General features: G+C 36.3%; 1 protein-coding gene across 6 annotated transcripts in view; it reads right to left on the bottom strand.

The window, feature by feature from the left end:
* AIMP1 (aminoacyl tRNA synthetase complex interacting multifunctional protein 1) overlaps positions 1-18608 on the bottom strand; it is a 39843-nt gene that overhangs the window by 12929 nt on the left and 8306 nt on the right. For 3 of the 6 annotated variants that reach the window (XM_072862701.1, XM_072862695.1, XM_072862702.1), the window contains 3 exons: positions 6363-6496; positions 5514-5639; positions 3048-3206 (listed from right to left, as the gene is read on the bottom strand). In XM_072862701.1, the coding sequence (XP_072718802.1) occupies positions 3048-3206; positions 5514-5639; positions 6363-6496 (419 nt within the window). Of the gene's footprint in view, positions 1-3047; positions 3207-5513; positions 5640-6362; positions 6497-18608 lie in introns of those variants that run through there. The other 3 variants (XM_072862699.1, XM_072862700.1, XM_072862696.1) reach the window with 3 other exon arrangements.

The following is an 18608-nucleotide window of genomic DNA, read 5'->3' as shown; positions in this document are numbered from 1 at the left end:
AATGCTCATGGTTTATGAGGTTCTGCTGATACAGAGTCTTTATCTGATGGCAATGCAAGGGTTTATCATCATCCATACATAGTATTTTGTAAAAAAGAGCAGTGAAGCAACACTCCTGTGCTGGTTTCAGCTGGGATAGAGTTAATTTTCTTTATAGTAGCTAGTATAGGGCTATGTTTTGGATTTGTACTGAAAATAGTGTTGATAACACAGGGATGTTTTAGTTGTTGCTAAGTAGTGCTTACACTAAATCAAGGACTTTTCAGCTTCCCATGCTCTGCCAGGTGCACAAGAAGCTGGGAGGCGACATGCCTGGGACAGCTGACCCCCACTGACCAAAGGGCTATTCCACACCATATGATGTCATGCTCAGAACATAGAGCTGGGGAAGAAGAAGGAAGGGGGGGACATTTGGAGTGATGGCATTTGTCTTCCCAAGTAACTGTTAAGTGTGATGGGGCCCGGCTTTCCTGGAGATGGCTGAACACCTGCCTGCCCATGGGAAGTAGCTAATGAATTCCTTGTTTTGCTTTGCTTGTGTGCGCAGCTTTTGCTTTACCTATTAAACTGTCTTTATCTCAATCCATGAGGTTTCTCACTTTTACTCTTCCGATTCTCTTCCCCATCCCACTGGGGGGGAACAAGCGAGCGGCTGTGTGGGGCTTGGTTGCTGGCTGCAGTTAAACCATGACAACTCCCCATACTCAGCTGCTTATTTAGATATTCCTTTCAAGATGAGCAAGTTACATCCAGTTTGTATATAAGACTGTCCTGTTTAAAAGACATTCAAGATTTGTTTAACAACTATAATCTCTGGGGGATTAAGAAATGTCTAAGTGCTTACTTAAAATAAGTGTATTCTGTTATTCTTTCATCCAAGATAGCTTACATATTAATGTAGCTAAACTCCCTTCTTTAGGGAGCAAAAAAGGAAAAGTGGACACAGCATACAATTTGATTCATTTATCACTGCTCTAGTACAGGGTTGAAATTAAATAATACATCCAATAACAAAAGAGCAGTATTGTTTTAACATAAGCAATAACTCTTCAAAAATATTTCAGTTCACATATGATGAATAAAAAGCTCTAGTGTTTATGACTGGGTCATATATAAAATAATTGAAGAGAAACTGAAAAAATACTATCAAAATAGTTAATATTTAATACCTAAGATCATTTCAAAGACCTGCCATCTTTATCCTTGGTATCATTCCCCACTGTTCTCCACTTCATTACATTTCCTTACAGTAGTCTGGAGCCGAAAAATCAGCTTCTATTTATTTCACTTTAGAGAAATGAAGTCTGTCACCAAATAAGGAAAAGAGAACACAGCAAAGCATGTCTGTACACAGCATATATACAGATGCACAGAAAACATCCATTTCAATGCCGCAGGCTAAAGACAGAACTGCACTGCTCTGGCCAGTGTCAGAGTTAGCCCAGAATCAATATCCAGAGAAGCCTCACAGATGAAGTTTGCAAGAAGTGGAACCAAGAATATGGGAATAACCAGAGAGGAAACAGATGAGATGGGTATAGTATTTAACAATCAAAGTAACCAATATGTAAAATTTGGTTTTTAATCTTGAAATTGATGAAATTATGGAATATCTCAAATCCCTCTTGTTTTCTGTCACCTACAATAGATGTTGAACTCCATAGAAATAGCCTGTTCAACGCTTCTATTTAATGTTCATACTATATTTCACTTTTTGCAAATACAGTCACTGGAAGGAAAGAGTCAAATAGATTGCTTTCTAAATTTAAACTACTTATACAAATTAGGGGAAATACAATACGAGAAAGTTTTATTTTTCCTTACCAACGGAATACTTGCTCTGTAGTCACTGAATACTTGAAGAAAACAGTTAATTGCCTGATATGACATGTGGCCTCTGCTTCTATATTTACAGCTCTGTGGAATATTGATGTGTCAAAGGCTGTACACCAAAAAATATGAAGTAGCGTATAAGCCTGCATACAGCTCACCAGAAAAATCAAAGAGATACAATGCCCTATCAGTATAATATCCAAACTCTCAAAAGCTGTACAAATAAATTCATAGCAAATTAATAATAATTTGCATAAGAGAATGATTGTAAAACATGAGTTTAAGTTACAAGATAGACACCTGTACTTTTGTGCAAGTGTAACAGACATGTCTTTTCTTCTATTGAGAGAGTTTGTTAAACAGAAGTCAGTAAGACAGCTAAAAAAGAAAAACAGGAGGGAAGGTGTTAGGAAACCTACATACCCTTCTCCTGCATTTCCTCCCTGATGCCAAAACCAGATTATGCTATCTGCCTATGTCCTTTACCCAGTACTTCCTTTAGCCACACAATTTCACCAGTGTTGACATGGATGTATCTGATCAATTCTGATGGAACTCCACTGCCTGTAAGAATTTTCCAGAAAAAAAAAAAACAAACCACCACAACCACCCACACAACAGCATACTTAGAGGATGCAGAAAACTGCAGTTTAGCACTCTTCCTTCAGTATCACATTATGCTACTATTGCTGGCAAGGTATTTTGCTGAGCTGGTCTTTGCCTTTTGCTTGCACTGTTTCCATGGCAGGGGGAAGAAGAAAGAAAAGAAAAAGGAAAAAACCAACCAAACCTAACTAAGCCTCAGAACAGAAAGCCATCCAGTCTGCCAAAAACTTCTCCAAACTTCTTGTCCTCCTCTTCCTCCCCTCCCCCACTTTTTTTTTCCTCCTTTGTGTGTGTGTATTTTGGTTTTGCTTTTTTCTGTTGTGCTGGTTTTGGGGGCAGAGGTTTTTTTTGTTGTTTTTGTTTGTTTGTTTTTAAATAAAGGAGTTCAGTCACATTAAAAGAAATGTGGCATGTATCCCATTTAAGTAAGAATCTGTAGCTTACTTGATGGCCTTCATTAGCTTCAAATATTTCCAAGACTTTAAGAGCTAGCACACTTCCTACTGTGGCTGTATGAACTGTTTTTTCTCTGTGCCCAAAATGATGTAAAAGCACTTGCATAAATTAATTGTCTTAACTATGTATCACAGCTAAGAAAACTGAAGTACCTTTTTTTTCTACTTTTTCCTTCTTTTTCTTTTCTTCATCTTCACCTTTAATTTGATCTTTGGAATCAGGAGATGATGCAACTGGTATAGGTTGTGGAACATCATCTGAAAACGAAGCTGTAGAAACAGTTGTACCAGGAGGAGCTGCAATCTGTTTTACTAAAATGAAACCCACAAAAGTTAGAAGGGGTACCAGAACTTTGAACACTATGACATTTTAAGTTTCCAACATAAATTAAAAAGTAGAGACAACTGAAAATTTTTCTTAAAATACCTAAACCACAACTGCTGAGTAGTGAAACACAACATTACAAAACACATTTCAGAACTCAATCTATATGTGATTATTCTGATCAGTTAAGAACAATGCCTCTGACTACATATTTTTTAAATGGGGAAAAAGTGCTAAATACAAGAAAACATACAAGCAAACACCATCTCTTTTTGTAGTTTATTTCAACATCTAGTTATCTGTGCTACTAACTCCTTATTTCTCATTTGTATTTGTCTAGTTTCAGTTTCTAGCTACTAGCTCTTGTCATGCTGGAGACTATTCTGTAATTTGCTACACATAAAAATCATTTTTATGTGTCTGTCAGATAATTCCTCAACTCTTTTTTCTGATTAAGAAACTGAGCCTGAATAATCACATGCTAAGAAATTACCTGCAGCCCTGAAATGACCTGTTGATTCCTCATTTCCCTTCCCTAAATTCTCCACATTGCCTTCATATTCCTTTTTAAACTGCTGATATAGAATACTGGACATCATCTCACTATCAGTCTTACCAGATGAAAGCATAAGAAGCATCTCCCTTCTACATTCTGCTCTTCTCAAGAATCTCATTAAGGCTTTTTACCAAATCATTGTACTGGGTAAGCATCAGTGTGCTAGACAATATCATCTAAGCTCCCTTTCCCAAGAAAGGTCAGACCAGATGATCTTTCAAGGTCCCTTTCAACATGGGCTGTCCTATGATTAATTACTGTTTGACAAATCCTTCTAGTGTCACTATTATACAGTTCCCCATTCTGCATACATGCTTCTTTTTACACTTGAGACATTTATTAACTTTCCTGAAGAACTGCACTGTGTTTGTTGATACCTGCTCTCTTCAACACTAAAGTGATTTGCACAAATTACGTTCTTATAAACAATTTTTAAAAATAATTTGAATCTGAGATTTGTTATACCAACAACCACTTGCTTGCTGTTTTGCTTGCTAGTTGTGGAAAGACTTTGTTTCACAGATTTTTGAAAGAATGTCTCAAGTGGTATTTTTGATGTTCTGTGTTCATCTACTTTCTGCTCAACTACTTAATACTGTCAAAGTTAACATACACTGATTTACTTCAAAAGAAAAGATCTGAATTTAGTCCTACTTCCTTTTAGACAAACTACCTAAATAAAGGAAGATGCATGTCAAGCCAAATATTAATTTCCTAGTCCTTTCCCATCTTGAAAAAAATCATATACCTTGAGACTTCTCTCTCAAGCGTAACAGAGGTTCTGCGAAATATCCTATGCCTGTCAAGAATTGCTGCAGACTAACAGACAATGGAGAAATATAAACTATTGGTTTGGTTTACTACATGAAAGGGCTTTAATCATGCCCAAAGGAGAAAAAGAATTCTCTGCATTCATAAAATGCTAGTCTTTCTGAAGACTGAATGTGTTGTTTTACCAGTAAGACATTCAGTATGATTGAACGCTAGCATCCAGCTACACTGGATATTATCTCATCCAATTTACAATACTGACAGCATGGGTAAAAATAGTAATACCTGTTGAGGGCAGAAAAGGCTTTCTTTGGAAGTAATTTTAAAGAAGACACACTGGATCTGAAACACTTCACTTTTGTTTTTTCTCCTTTCTTTTTTAATATGAATTATATAATGATGGTGCGAGCTGAACAGAGCTACACAGAGGAGTGCAAAGAAGGAAAAACAGTGCAATGAAAGGCTGGTCTTACTAAAGCATGGAATAAAAAATTCAAACCACATTGTTTCTAATTTTATATTACTATAGATTTTCTAATAAGTCACTGCCCATCTGTACTTTGAACTATGGCTTGATTTTCCACAGGGATTTTTCAGTCATGCTAGATTGAATACTTAGAGTATCAAGAAGTGTTAGACATTCGGCAATTTCTAAGGTATTATAAGGAGTCATCATCATCAGTCAAATTTGGGGCTTATTATGAAAGGCACTGCACAAAAACATACAAAGAACCAGTTCCACGTATGATTAAGATATGGCATATGTACCTGTTAGGCTTGCAGATTACTAAAATGTTGGAATTAAGTAACTTGTCATAGGCATGGAGCCTAAGAAAATCTAGAATTTCTAAGAAATGCCATAGACTCACATATAGAAAGATAAAAATAAAGATGAATTAAGATAGTTTTGATTACATTTTGTGCTAACTACATCTATGTTGTATGAGGACAGGACTTTTTTCCCCACCTCCATTTCGAATTTCTGCCTGAATCAGCTCCTGTTTCAGCCCTTCAATTTCTTTCTTCAGTTTAGCATTTTCCACACGGAGTTTCTTCTCTTCTCGGAGAGATGCCTGCAAGACTAGAGTTGACACTATATTAAAAACAACACATTTCAATAATTAGCATTCATAATTTGACAAACAGAGGTTTTGTTTTTAGAGAAAAGTGAAACATGGTGAGCCATACACCATAAAAGTGGAAACTTTCAAGGAGTATACAATCAGAAATATTTCTGAATCCTTTTTTTGTTGAAATAGCCATTTTTACAATACTTGAGTACTCAAGTTGCCTCTCAGTATACTAGCTTCTCAGTCCCCTAAATAGACTCACAAGAAAAAATTCCAAGAAACCTATTAGAAAAAGCTTGAACATGTTTGTAATATGGAGCACCTTAATTCACTGATACCGATACATACAAAATATCAAAGTTGAAGGTATGACACTATTGTGAGAATCCAACAGTGGTGAAAAAGCAGTAACACACTCAGGCAAATGCATAGGCTTATATTCTTCCCGACTCCCTTTCTCCCCGCAAATGCAATTGTGTCCTATCAAATTTCCATAATCTGTTTGTATCAGTATTCCTTCCTCATTCATGCTTTTTCTATTTCAGAATAAGCAGCTTCAAAAAAACCCCACAAACCACAAGACAGTGAAGCAGTGCTACTATTACAAGCTTTATCTTGGAGAACTTGAAACACACTTAAAAGGCTGACAGCACCAATGAAGTTGTCCATGTTCTCATTTTTCCCTATGAGCATTTAATGTTAACCATCTGGTTAACAAGTTTATCATAAGATAGACAATTCCTTACTAGCTTTCTCCTTGAGCAGAGCAACTTGTTGCTTGAGGTATTCAATAACTTGATCGGCCTCTGCACCCTTCTGCTCCAGTCTGTTCAGCACTGCACTGTTGGTTGCCATCTTTACCAAGAAACGGGCTAAAAACCTAGACAAACAACAGACAGTCTAAAATTAATGACTTCTTAAAACGTAATAACGGTACCACCTCTTACCACATGAAGTAGTTCTAAAAATCAGTTGCTGAATAAGAAAATTTCATAAGTGAATAAGCTGGGCTCCCACCTCCTAATGCAAAGCCCAAACAAAAAGCAACGCTAAATGGAATCTGATGTTTGACAGCTGCTTTCAAGTATTTTGGAAGGAAAGCTACTTTTCTTCCCAGCTGCAGAAAACATGTTCTTCCTTCATGAAACAGAAAAAATTCCACCTTCTCAGAAAGAAAGGTCTGAATAAATTGGAAAAAAAAAAGGAAATAAAAGGGAAAAGGTTGGACAGGAGAACCCTGTACCCTGTTTTTTAGTTGAAAAATTTATTGAGGATACGCAGAATTTTGAGACTAAGAAAACAGAAACATCCCACCAAAATTTCTGAACTTTTCTAATAAATTTATTCAGAATATACAGAATACTTCATACATTGTTGTTGTGCATACTTTAAGAATTTACTGTTATTTTCTTTTAAGCAGAATTCATCGTATTTTTACTCATCTCTGATTAATACAACTTTTATTGCAGGTTTACACCTTCAGAGTTATTTTAGCACTGATTTTGATTGTCTTTGTTTCCACTGAAATGGAATGCCAGGCACCCAGCTAACAAATTAAAGAAGCAGGAAACACAAAAGACCAGTAAAGGCAAGAGCACAAATAAATGCTGTCTAACCTTCTTTTAGGATGTTCAACTCCTTTTACTGGGTTTCTCTACTGTTCCAGAAACTAGGTATGCTTTCTGTACAGCCCTTATTTCTTGAAAGCTATGAAATTTGGCCTACTTCCTTCTCTGCAACATTTGTGTCTAACCATAAAAGCTCAAATAGTAGCAACAGAATGATGAAATACAGTTACAGTCAGTTGTATCTGCAGCAGACAGTGCTTTTACCCTCTCAGTTATCAAGATGAAGAAAGAATCTGTACTAACAGCTGCCTCATCTGTAAATCAAGAAAGAAAACTGACTATAGGTGGGAAGAAAAGACGCCTTGCAGATCTTCACAAGCAACCGTGATGTAATTCCTGTGAGTTTGCCCATCAACTGCAACAAAGGGAAGAACTGGTAAGAAAATAGCAATCCAGATGCATGCATTGGCGTCTCAACTTTATCATAGCCCCAAAAATGCCTCTTCTCATATGAAATTGGCAGAAAGCTTCCCATTTCATTGCAAGATCATTCTGACACTACGACCTAAATCTGTCTTTAATGTACGAATATTCTCTGTTGGGATTTGCAACAAAAGCCATGCTGAAGACAAAACAGGTTTAGAAATAACTGAAAGGTGAACAATCACGCTCATGCCAGTGTCAACTTATCACCTTTGCTGCACTCTCAGTATCAACTTATATTTGATATCTGATCTTCTATTACAAAGAACTCAATTCTCCACAGCTATATATCTTAAAAAAAAAAAAAGCAAAAGACAATGAATTAGGAATTAAAAGTTCTTGTGTAATTAAAAGTTCTCAAAGTAAAATTCACAAAGCCAGAGAGAGATACAGTAGTCAGATGATGCATGGGGTATATTACTCCTGCAAAAGTGATGAATGAACAAACATCTTCCCTTCTTTGCAATCTAATACAATCAAATACTGTTTTACACACACTGCTTTGCTTAAAGATGCAAGAGTATTACTGCCATCACACCTTCCACTCATCCACAACAGATTTTTCTTTTAAAAGAAAGAAACTCTCATGGAGAGAAGAGCAGTAAATCATCTCTCCAGGACAACTAAAGTAACTTTAGTAGTCAAATTAATCTCTGCTAATAAGAAAATAATTTTGCTTTCATGTGGAGTCTGAAAACAGAGGGTTTTAAAAAGGAAAACAGTGATTCCAATAAGTTACTGATTTAGATGTCAAATGGAAATAGATATAAAACTATTATGGCACAACACAGCATAATACAAAGCCTGGGGTATTACTGTCTGCATACCAGTAAGATTTGTTGCAAGCTACATATTCTCTCAGGGGAGCACAATCCTAGCAGTGGAAACTTTGCCAACAACAACAGAAATGCTACTAAAACTTCAAAGTGAATAGAATTGGTACATTTTATAGGTTTTAGCCAAGTTGGCTAATGAACTGAAGATCTGGAAATGAAGTTACATGATTACAATGGGTAGACATTTTCCCACTTGTCAAATAAATTTCTGTAAACCTAGTATTATAACAATAACACAAAAGAATAGGTATTTCCGATACTAATATAATGAGCCAACAGGCTGAAATGAACTGCTGCACAGGCACAGGAACCCATACAACAGAATGATAAAACCATATCTAAAAAGGGCACATAACACAAAAAAATTAAGATCCACCCTTTATTATAAAACACAAAACACATTAAAAACATTAGTACTGCAACAATCAAAGGTTAGTCAATGATTTTTTGGAAATTTTTTTAACCTTTCCCCTATTTCCTTTGCCCTGACAACCCCCCACTCCACACAAAAAAAACCCCCACCTCCAAACAACCAACTCCTATTGGTGATACACAAACTAAAAATAGGAAAGAAAACCAGGAATAATATAGCTTAAAAACCAGAATCATATCTTCTTACAGATACATTCTGACCTGTTTTGCAGAAAATGTTCCAGAGGACAACTGAAAGCTAAGTCACTTCATACAATTGTGCCTAACAAGCTGCTTTCCCTTCAAACAAAAAATAGTTCTTAAAAAAACAAGTAAGGAGTAGCTATATTCAGACCTTCCGAAAATGGTAACCTCCTGAAGTTCTCTGGTTGCTCAGCTCAGGGAAACCGTTTAACGTTAGACCTCTGAGGACTACTTTGTTATCTGCAAGACATTCAGAACTGCTCCAAAACGCACTTGCTCCACCACTATAACAGAACTCAAATCTTCAAATGAAAGACTCAATTCCTGCACTTATTCATGAAGTTACATATCAACACATAGAAGTTGTTTAATTTCTCATCTTTCTACTTGCTGATTAAGAGAGTTGCCTATCTTTTTTTAAACAGAAAGTACAGCCTGCTGCGGTCTTCTAAGTAGCTTCAGTACCCTCACAGGAGAAAACAAGCATTATTCTACTTCGTTTCTCAAGAACACGTAACGTGGAAGGGTCCCCAAAGTGGCAAACTCTCTATAATAAATCAAGACTTCTCATATAGTACAAATTACCCCAAAATTTCAACATGTTTTACAAATACTGGTTTACCAACATTGGCCTAGACCTTAGACTATAACCAGATCAGAGAGTGAACACACCAAGATGCTAAAAATATAAACCTTGTTGTACCTTTCTCTTCAATATTAATATTCTCTGTTTTTAAAAGCAAGAAAAAGCCAAAACCCCCATAAAATTAATGACAAGATTTAAAACTTAAACTCTAAAAATTATTTTTGGAATGTATCCATAGTCCGAACATGGAACCAATTACTTTTCGCTATTGGAAAAGCAATCATTTAACCAAAAAACCCAGAAATTGGAAGCCAACTGATTCCCAAAACCTAAAACAATTAGCTCTAAGCATTCATTTTTCCAGCTGGAGGTTTAAAAAAAGCTCAGTACTTCGAAGTTCTCAGCTTTTTCTTGTGATGCTTTGTTAATGTCAACACACAAAGTAAGATTACTAACTGTACGAGAGCTACCCTGCAGGCTGCATAGTAAGACTTACTGCCTACAGATCAACATGTTCTCCATGTATGCATCAAGTCCATCTATGACAGTGATGCAACTTTATTTCAGCATTTTCAAGTCAGTAGAGAGCCGCATAAAACTTAGGTGACAGGCATCTTATTTCTTGTTCTCGCTTTCCCACAGGCCTTAACGCAACCAAATGCCATGCGCATTTCAGTTGGCTGAGCATGAGTTGAGACAAAAAGTTGCCAAATTTTGTCTCAAATTATGTAAAATGAAACAAAATCACCGCAACTGCCTGCTGCTCCTCTCTTCCTCTCCCACATACACACTAACTCCTCCACAATAAGAGGGTAAACTTTCACAGCTCACCACACCTACACAGCATTCTTCATTGCACAGCTGCTTCACTCCGACCCATCATTGCTCTTCGCTTTGTGCTACCTATGGAAGAATCAAATATTTCTACAGTAAAGCCAATCCTACTGATCTTTAGCAAAAAGCAGACAGCAATCACAAGATGGCCCAGACAGCATAAACATATGCCTTACAGAAAATGCCATGTTCATGAATAGCCGCCAACCAAGACCTAAGATAACAGCCGCCAACCAAGGAGCCACTACAGGAGAAAATGAAAGTCTGCAAAAAGATATGTTTGCTTTTCAATTGAGATGCTCTGTTCAAATTAAAAGTTTGTCATTACGATGCAGAACCAGTTGGATCCGCCTTATTCTAAAAGTTATTGACAACACAAAGGTAATTTCTCCAATGCTAAATACATTTCATTAATTTAAACTATAGAAAAATATTTAATCGCAATTCCTCTTCCTAAGCTTTTGCTCTTAAGTCTCAAGCAGCTCTCAAACTCCTTTTCTTCTTCCGTGAGATGTCTCAAGATGTTTTATTGTGGCCAACTTTATAGCAAAGTATTCTACTTTCTGTAAAAGATAGAAAGTATCAACAATCACTTTGTTTCTGCAAGAAGTGTGTTCAAAGACTTCTATCTGAGCATCTTTTTTGAGTATGGTCATTTCTGGCAGACAATCTTACAAAAACCCATAAATATAACAGAATGTGCCAGCTGTTTGCCAGATTCTGCTTTTCTATGCTTTGCACTTCTATGAACTGTCAGGACACAGTGAATCAGATTTAAGAATCTCACATCACACCTTTTTATTCTGCAAAGTAAGGAACAGTAGTGAGCAGATCAAAACAGAAGAAAAAAAGAGTGGAACTATGTTATCTTTCTCTAAACCAAAGTATCCATGCAACTAGGAAATTGTTGTAACTTGTCCCATCTTCTCCTGTCTCAGAGAATTGGGATTCATGCTTTAAACAAAATCAATTTTCTCTTACAGGTTTCTGCTAACTTCTGATAAAGTATTCTAGACCTGATGCCGTAAACATCTTTGGCTAAGATTTACAATATCTGATTTGATTTCACACCTTTAGTGTGAAATCACACTTTTAGTTTTCAAAACTATGAAAATTTAAACTATTAAAAAAAATGAGGAGATCTATGGTTAATTTTGAGATCAAATCTTAGTTTTGACTTGATCATCTCCCTACTTCACTCTAATTAAAGCACAGATGATCAGCAGCAGCTCAATTTGACATTAGGGAGGAAATGGTTTATAACATTTAGTTACAAATCTGCAGTGATATAATTCTATTGCTAGGACATTTTGGAAATCAGCTATATTCAGTAAGTTTCATGCACTTACCTATCACTACCACAAAAGGTTGGTTGTTTCACTGGTTTTATACCTGTTACACATTGTAAAATGCAATCATGGCTTTTGCACCCAAATACTCCTTCTCAGGAAATGCAATTCTAAAAGATTAAATGTTTCTAGCCTTCAAAAGACAGAGAAGAATCAGATTTACTTATCAGAAACACAGGTTTTCCACAGTTTTATCTGTGGAAAAATATAATTCCTCAATCGCAAAATAAAGTAAAACATGAAGCTGTTCACAAACAGGTTTCAAAGAAATGTGCCTTTTAAACCCATGTACAAATAGGCTAAGGTATCAGTAAGCAGCAATGTAATGCTGAGAAAGAAAACAGAACTATCTTAGATATTAGATACAACTTTTGCATTGCTTGAGGCTACTTAATCCCAATCAAAGCCCTAGTTTCCTTGTTGTAATACAGCAAAAAGACACAGTGCACCCCATTACACTTAAATATCATTTCACCCACATTGAAAAGGCGCATATCAGTTAAGATTTAACTACCAGCTCATCTGTCTTTCAGAAGTATATTGTTAGCTCTGCAAGGGAAGAATGTAGGTTTCCTGAATCTCACATTGTCAAAGTAAGTTTATACAACTAAAAATATTGTTTAAGGCCCTAAGCAAATATGTGTGAATGATCAAAATGTAGACGCTCATCTAGGTCCTTCTCCACATACAGCAAAGGAGACCTACCAAAATATTTTTGGCAGAACAATGGCAAACACTTGAAAAGCAACAGCTAATAGCACAATTAAAAAACAAAACAAAACATAACCCCCCAAAAAACAACAACAACAAAACCCCCCAACCACTGTATTTTTTGTCAAGATTTTGAGCAATATTGATAAATTGCAGTGCAAAAACGCAAAATCGAGAAATAATTATCAAATAAATCATCACAGAACGTCATTTTTGACTCTCAGTACTAGATCAGTGATCCCCTATGTCCTGGTTTCAGCTGAGATAGACTTAATTTTCTTTATAGTGGCTGGTGTGGGGCTATGTTTTGGATTTGTGCTGAAAACAGTGCTGATAATACAGAGATGTTTTAGTTGTTGCTGCACTACTCAAGGACTTTTCAGCTTCCCATGCTCTGCAAGGTGCAGAAGAAGCTGGGAGGGGGCACAGCCAGGATGGTTGATCCAAACTGCCCAAAGGGCTATTCCATACCACATGACGTCATGCTCAGTATATAAAGCTGGGGAAGAAGAAGGAAGGGGGGACATTTGGAGTGATGGTGTTTGTCTTCCCAAGTAACCCTTACGCGTGATGGAGCCCTGCTTTCCTGGAGATGGCTGAACACCTGCCTGCCCATGGGAAGTAGTGAATGAATTCCTTGCTTTGCTTTGCTTGCGTGCACAGCTTTTGCTTTACCTATTAAACTGTTTTGATCTCAACCCTCGAGTTTTCTTACTTTTACTCTTCCGATTCTCTCCCCCATCCCACCAGGGGGGAGTGAGCGAGCGGCTGCGTGGTGCTTAGTCGCCAGGTGGGGCTAAACCACAACACCCTACCAGGTACTAGAAATGTGGCACTATAAAAGATCAAATGAAATTTTAATTACTATCCTTGTATTTTGCTAAAGAAAGAACGCTCTTTTTAATATGAGCGAATGGAATTACAGCCTAAAATGTAAAAGGTTATTGTAAAGTATGGCAATACAGTTTTGCAGACTTATAATTGCAAAAGGACATAAGAATTCTATCTTCCTCATTCACCCCAAACAAGCGATTGCTGTAACTGGGGCTTTAAAAAGTTGAACAACCCGATTATTATTATCTTTTTTTTTTTTTGAGAACTTAAATACAATTTTCAAACTAGTCATAAACTATAAACTCCTGTGTAGTCAGTATTGAAAGCAATTTGCCAAGCAGCAAATTATTAGGCAAAGTTGTACATTTCTGCCATATGTTATTTCAACTCACATCTTTTGCACTGAGAGAGTCAGAATAATTGCTTTGCAGATTTCCAAACAACTAACATGTCTAACACAGTCCATCCAAGAAGCAATGCCAGCCCTATGGAATGATTTGTTAGCTCTAGAGACTGTCCAACCCTTCTGGCTGCCAGATAAATCAGGCTCAATCCCAGCTGCAGACAGGTCTTTTAGTACTCCTAAGAGCCTACCCCTCCCTATTTTAAAGGGCTGTAAATAGTAAAAACACACACAACCAAACTTTTTCATATTGAAAAAACACTGCAGCATGAAAGAGATTTTTTTTTTAAATGTGATGGAACATTGCACAAAAAGAGGCCCATCCACTGGTACTAATTTTGAGGCAACAGAAGTTACTCAGTAAAGATTATTTTTAAACATGAAGACAAGTCTGTCTTGAAATGGAATGATGTACCAAAGTCACAAGCAAGTCACAGCATTAATGAGACAGGCAAAAATCAAATCTATGAGAAGCAATGAATGAAGAAGACAGGCATATGTTAGAACAAATAAAGGCAGAAGCATGAAATTTTTACTTTAAGAGTATTATGACAGACTTAATTTGAATTAAAATGGATCTCTTGGATCGGTATGGTAGAGATCATTAGAAACTGAATAGACAGAAATAAAAATTATTTTGGCATTTCGTTCAAGTTTGCATTTCAAGATTTAGTAGATCCCACAATATATTAATTAACTGCATCATATCTTAACACACCACAGCTGCAACATTCAAAAGGTTAAGGTAAGTTAAGAGTACTTGGAATTTCATTCACATCCTGGCTTGTGCTAAACTTGTATTCAGGGAGAAGTTTCTACTAATGCTTGTCTCAGTCCAATTCTGAATTAACTTTGTACTCTTTCCCACCTCTGAGCAGACACTCCAAGGACTAAACAAAGCAGAGACATGACTACAAGGAGTTCTGTCCAGGTTAAGACAAAAGTTAAGTGATTTGGATGTGGTTTGTAACAAAATTTTTGCCTTCAGAGCTACCAAAAATTTTCAGTAACAAAGACAGTATACAAAGTTACATATAACTTACTTTATTAATCTGAGAAGACTGCCCAGTAATTCAACAGACATGGATGGCTCACAACATGGCTCAAGAAAAGCAGCTTTGCACTGCTTGACTTAAGCCTCACAGGTTACACACCCACTACATCTGCCAGGTCCCCTGCAAGTTCAGTAGAGATTCATCCAGTTGTGCTTTATAGTACAGCCTGAAATTTAAGTAGCAGCTTATATGCCAAAACAGTTGGACAGCCTTATGTATTTTTTCAGCAGTGTGTATCTTTTGGATCCCACTGCATTAATATTTTAATAGTACTATCAGAATCTTATGGTAAACGATCACCACATGTAGAAGGAATTCTCACATAAATCCCATAATGGTAAAGATGCAACACCCACAACATGCTGCCTTGCTTCTTTGACCTTAAGCACCAATCTCCAAAGCCAAAATATATCCAATTCTTTGGAACAGAAAGCTTACATCAAAAACTGACAGGTTTTTTGTTGTGGGGTTTTTTAAATTTATTTATAAAAGCTTAATTTTCTGAACCACGGCGTATCCAGTGGCTACCATTGAATATATATATTAAAAAAAAGTAGCTGCTACTCATGCCTCAAAGTATCCTCATAAAACTTCCTTAACAGGTGATGGACTTGACAATTACAGACACACACATATGCCTGTAAATTCAGAAATATAAGTGGATTCAGCTGCATCTGGACAAGCCTGCAAGGGCAGCATATGCCACAGGAACTTGAAGAATCTGTACTGTGGTTCACCCTCTAGGGTTTTACTGGGGAGTGAAAGCTTTAGATTACTGTTATAACTACAGAGTAAACTACCCATAAATCAGATAGCAGAAGAATAATCAGAACCGCACTGAAATCTACTTGTTGATATCAAGTAGAACACTGATTCTTAGGGATTTTATTGATTTTTGTAACTTTATCCTAAAGAAGTGAGCATTCACACTACCTCTTTAATTAAGAGCAGGCACAGCAGTTATGAAAAGGTAATGAAGAAAGAAATGTTTACCCCTTCTCCCTAAGACAGGTCTCACTTGAGAACAAAAATACATTTTAAAAGTATCTCTCAAAATGCAATCTTTTTCTTTTGGGTCTGTCAGAGCAATAAGGATAATAACCCTTGTCAAAAACCCTAACTGCTAAAAAGACATTTTAAAGATACCTTCTCCTCAGAAACTTGAGGAGTCTGGAAATAAGAATACCATTAAGCAATGTATTATGTCAGCAATAGTCTGCAAAATAATGGTATTGGTTAGGCAGTGCACAGGAACATAGATCCCCCTTTTCAATTTTAATTCACAATACTCTTAATGTCTGAAACCTGCCTACTAGTTATCTTACATAGTTCAACTGTGGTAAAAAAGAATCTTGAATTTTATTACTTTTACATTAATATTGGCTTTTCTACATGTAAAAGTAGTATCTTGTAGCACAGCTAGAGGAAAACAGGATTTAACCATTCAGTTAAAGCAAATGCTAAGGTTAAAAATAACCATTATTTAGTCACAAAAGCATTCAGCAGACATCACGCAGGTGTACAGCAAAAGAATCAGCTCTAACTACAACTGCATTAACAATTACTGGTATTTACTGAGGCAGAAACTTTAGGTATTCTTTTATGTGGGCCAAATAAAAGCTGAAGAAAATTAAAGCTGAAAATGTGCGTGTTCGTGTATGTGTGTGTCTGTAATCAATGCAAGAACAATAGCAAACATCTCTTAATGGGGAGCAACAAAGCTGTCAAACAAAGCTTTAAGGGGAAAAGCAGTCCTTGCTGAACTTTGAGCCTGCAGTTACAGTATTTTATTTACATGAGCAAAACCCTCCCACACACATTCAACAACCCAGTTTCATTCATCACACAAATAATTGTACTTTCCAGTGTTGAATTTACTCACATAATACAGGAGGATGATATTTTAATGAGAATCTTCTATAAAGATACTAACTTACCCTGTGCAGAGAAAATTATTTATTCAGCTGTGGAGTGAAAAGTCTAAATTAACTTTTAAATCTAAAGTGGGCTGACAACAACTAATCCTCAGCAGCCAGAAGCAGCTACATGTCACTTCAAAACCACAGGCCAGCAGTATCTACCACTGCATATTCCTGGCACCAGCCTCAAAACAAAGGTCTTTCCTTTCATCACATACAGAGTGAAGAGACTTAAAATTCCTACCAAGCATCTCATCTACTGAGAAAAATCTCCAGATATAACTATTAAGTATCATAACTAACTACCTTTTGGATCAATGATTTTAATCCAAAATGTGGTAGAAATCCAAGTGTGGTACAAATATAATCCAAGTATGGTAGAAATATACAGAATATTTTTTCCCTTTGGAGATAAAAGAAAGGAACTCTGAAGAAAAAAAGTTTTCAGCAGATTTACATTTCTGCAGATGAAGACTTCGCTGCTCTCAGCAGGAAAACAAACCAACTTCTGAAGCAAAGACTGTTCAGCAACTACCTGTCAATCATTTTTAAATAAAGTGCACAAAGTAACAATTCAAAGGCTACTTGAAATCAAAATGCCAGCTTTCCTTCTACGCAGACATGAACATCAACCAAAGGGTTATATTATTACATAGCTATTTCAGATCTTCTACTGATTTGAAACAAATGAAATTTTTACAGAAAGATGTCCTTTGTATACAAAACACCCCACCACTTTTTCCTGCACCGCAAATGCTGCTTTAACACAGTTTTTTAAAATGAGAATCATTCTTATTAACAGAGAACCACTGGTCAGATTTTATATGCTTATTTCACATTTTGAAAACCAAATCAGTTTGCCAAGACTGATAAATCAAATGTAAACCCCATGTAAACAAAAGACACTTGACTATTGTAGTTATTCCAGCTGACACACAGAAATGACCTTCCCAAACCAAAGAGGGCGATCTTAAAAGGGTTATTTTTGGCCTGAGTTGTTTTCTATATTCTATACTAGAGGGGAACATCAAGAGTTTCTTGGATTACCTTTTAGCACCCCTTGCAAAACTCTAGCTGTTACAGGGCAGTGCCCCCACCTTCTTCTTCCCTCTGTTAATTTAAAATTAATAACTTCTCACAAAAATATTCATGCACTGGTACTGAAAAGAACTAAGTTAGGAACACCACTGTTACTAAATATCTGAGTTTATGAGCACTTGATAACCCAATTTCGAAGTAAGTATACTCAGTAGTCCTTTGGGCACAGTCCAGAATAGCAACCTGGTTATTGAGTAACTTCTGGACCACATCTTCTTAAATACTTAAGCACTGCTTAAGAGCAAGCACAGCAATATTGCGTCTTCTAATGGTACCAAAAAAGTAAGCAGTCCTGTAATCGCCTTTCAGAACCTTCTTTGTAGTTGTATGTAGTGAGAACCATTTGAGGTTCTCAGCTTTTAAAACGTCCAGGATGAAAATTATTTTCCCCTCTTTTACTACTAGATCTCTGCAGAGAGGAAAAAAAAAAAAAAAACAAAAAACAAACAAACCCCTTGCACACTCATCTTGGACACTGAGAGGGCTGATGTCAGCTATTAAGACTGACAGTATCTGACAGAAAAATCCTCCAAGCAGCTTTCGGGGAATGGCCATATTTCATCTATGCATTCAAAGCTTCTTTTGTTTCCATAGTTTAAGACAAATTGAGCTAAATTATAATTTTGCTGTGTTACAAATTATTCTATTAAAAATCCAATCATTTTAAAACAATTATTTTCAATTAGAATATCTTGGTTTAT

The sequence above is a fragment of the Ciconia boyciana genome, chromosome 5, assembly GCF_034638445.1.
Source record: "Ciconia boyciana chromosome 5, ASM3463844v1, whole genome shotgun sequence".
NCBI classification, from domain to species: Eukaryota; Metazoa; Chordata; class Aves; order Ciconiiformes; family Ciconiidae; genus Ciconia; species Ciconia boyciana.
Note: the sequence above shows the minus strand (reverse complement) of the source record. Positions and strands in the feature narration are given on the sequence as shown.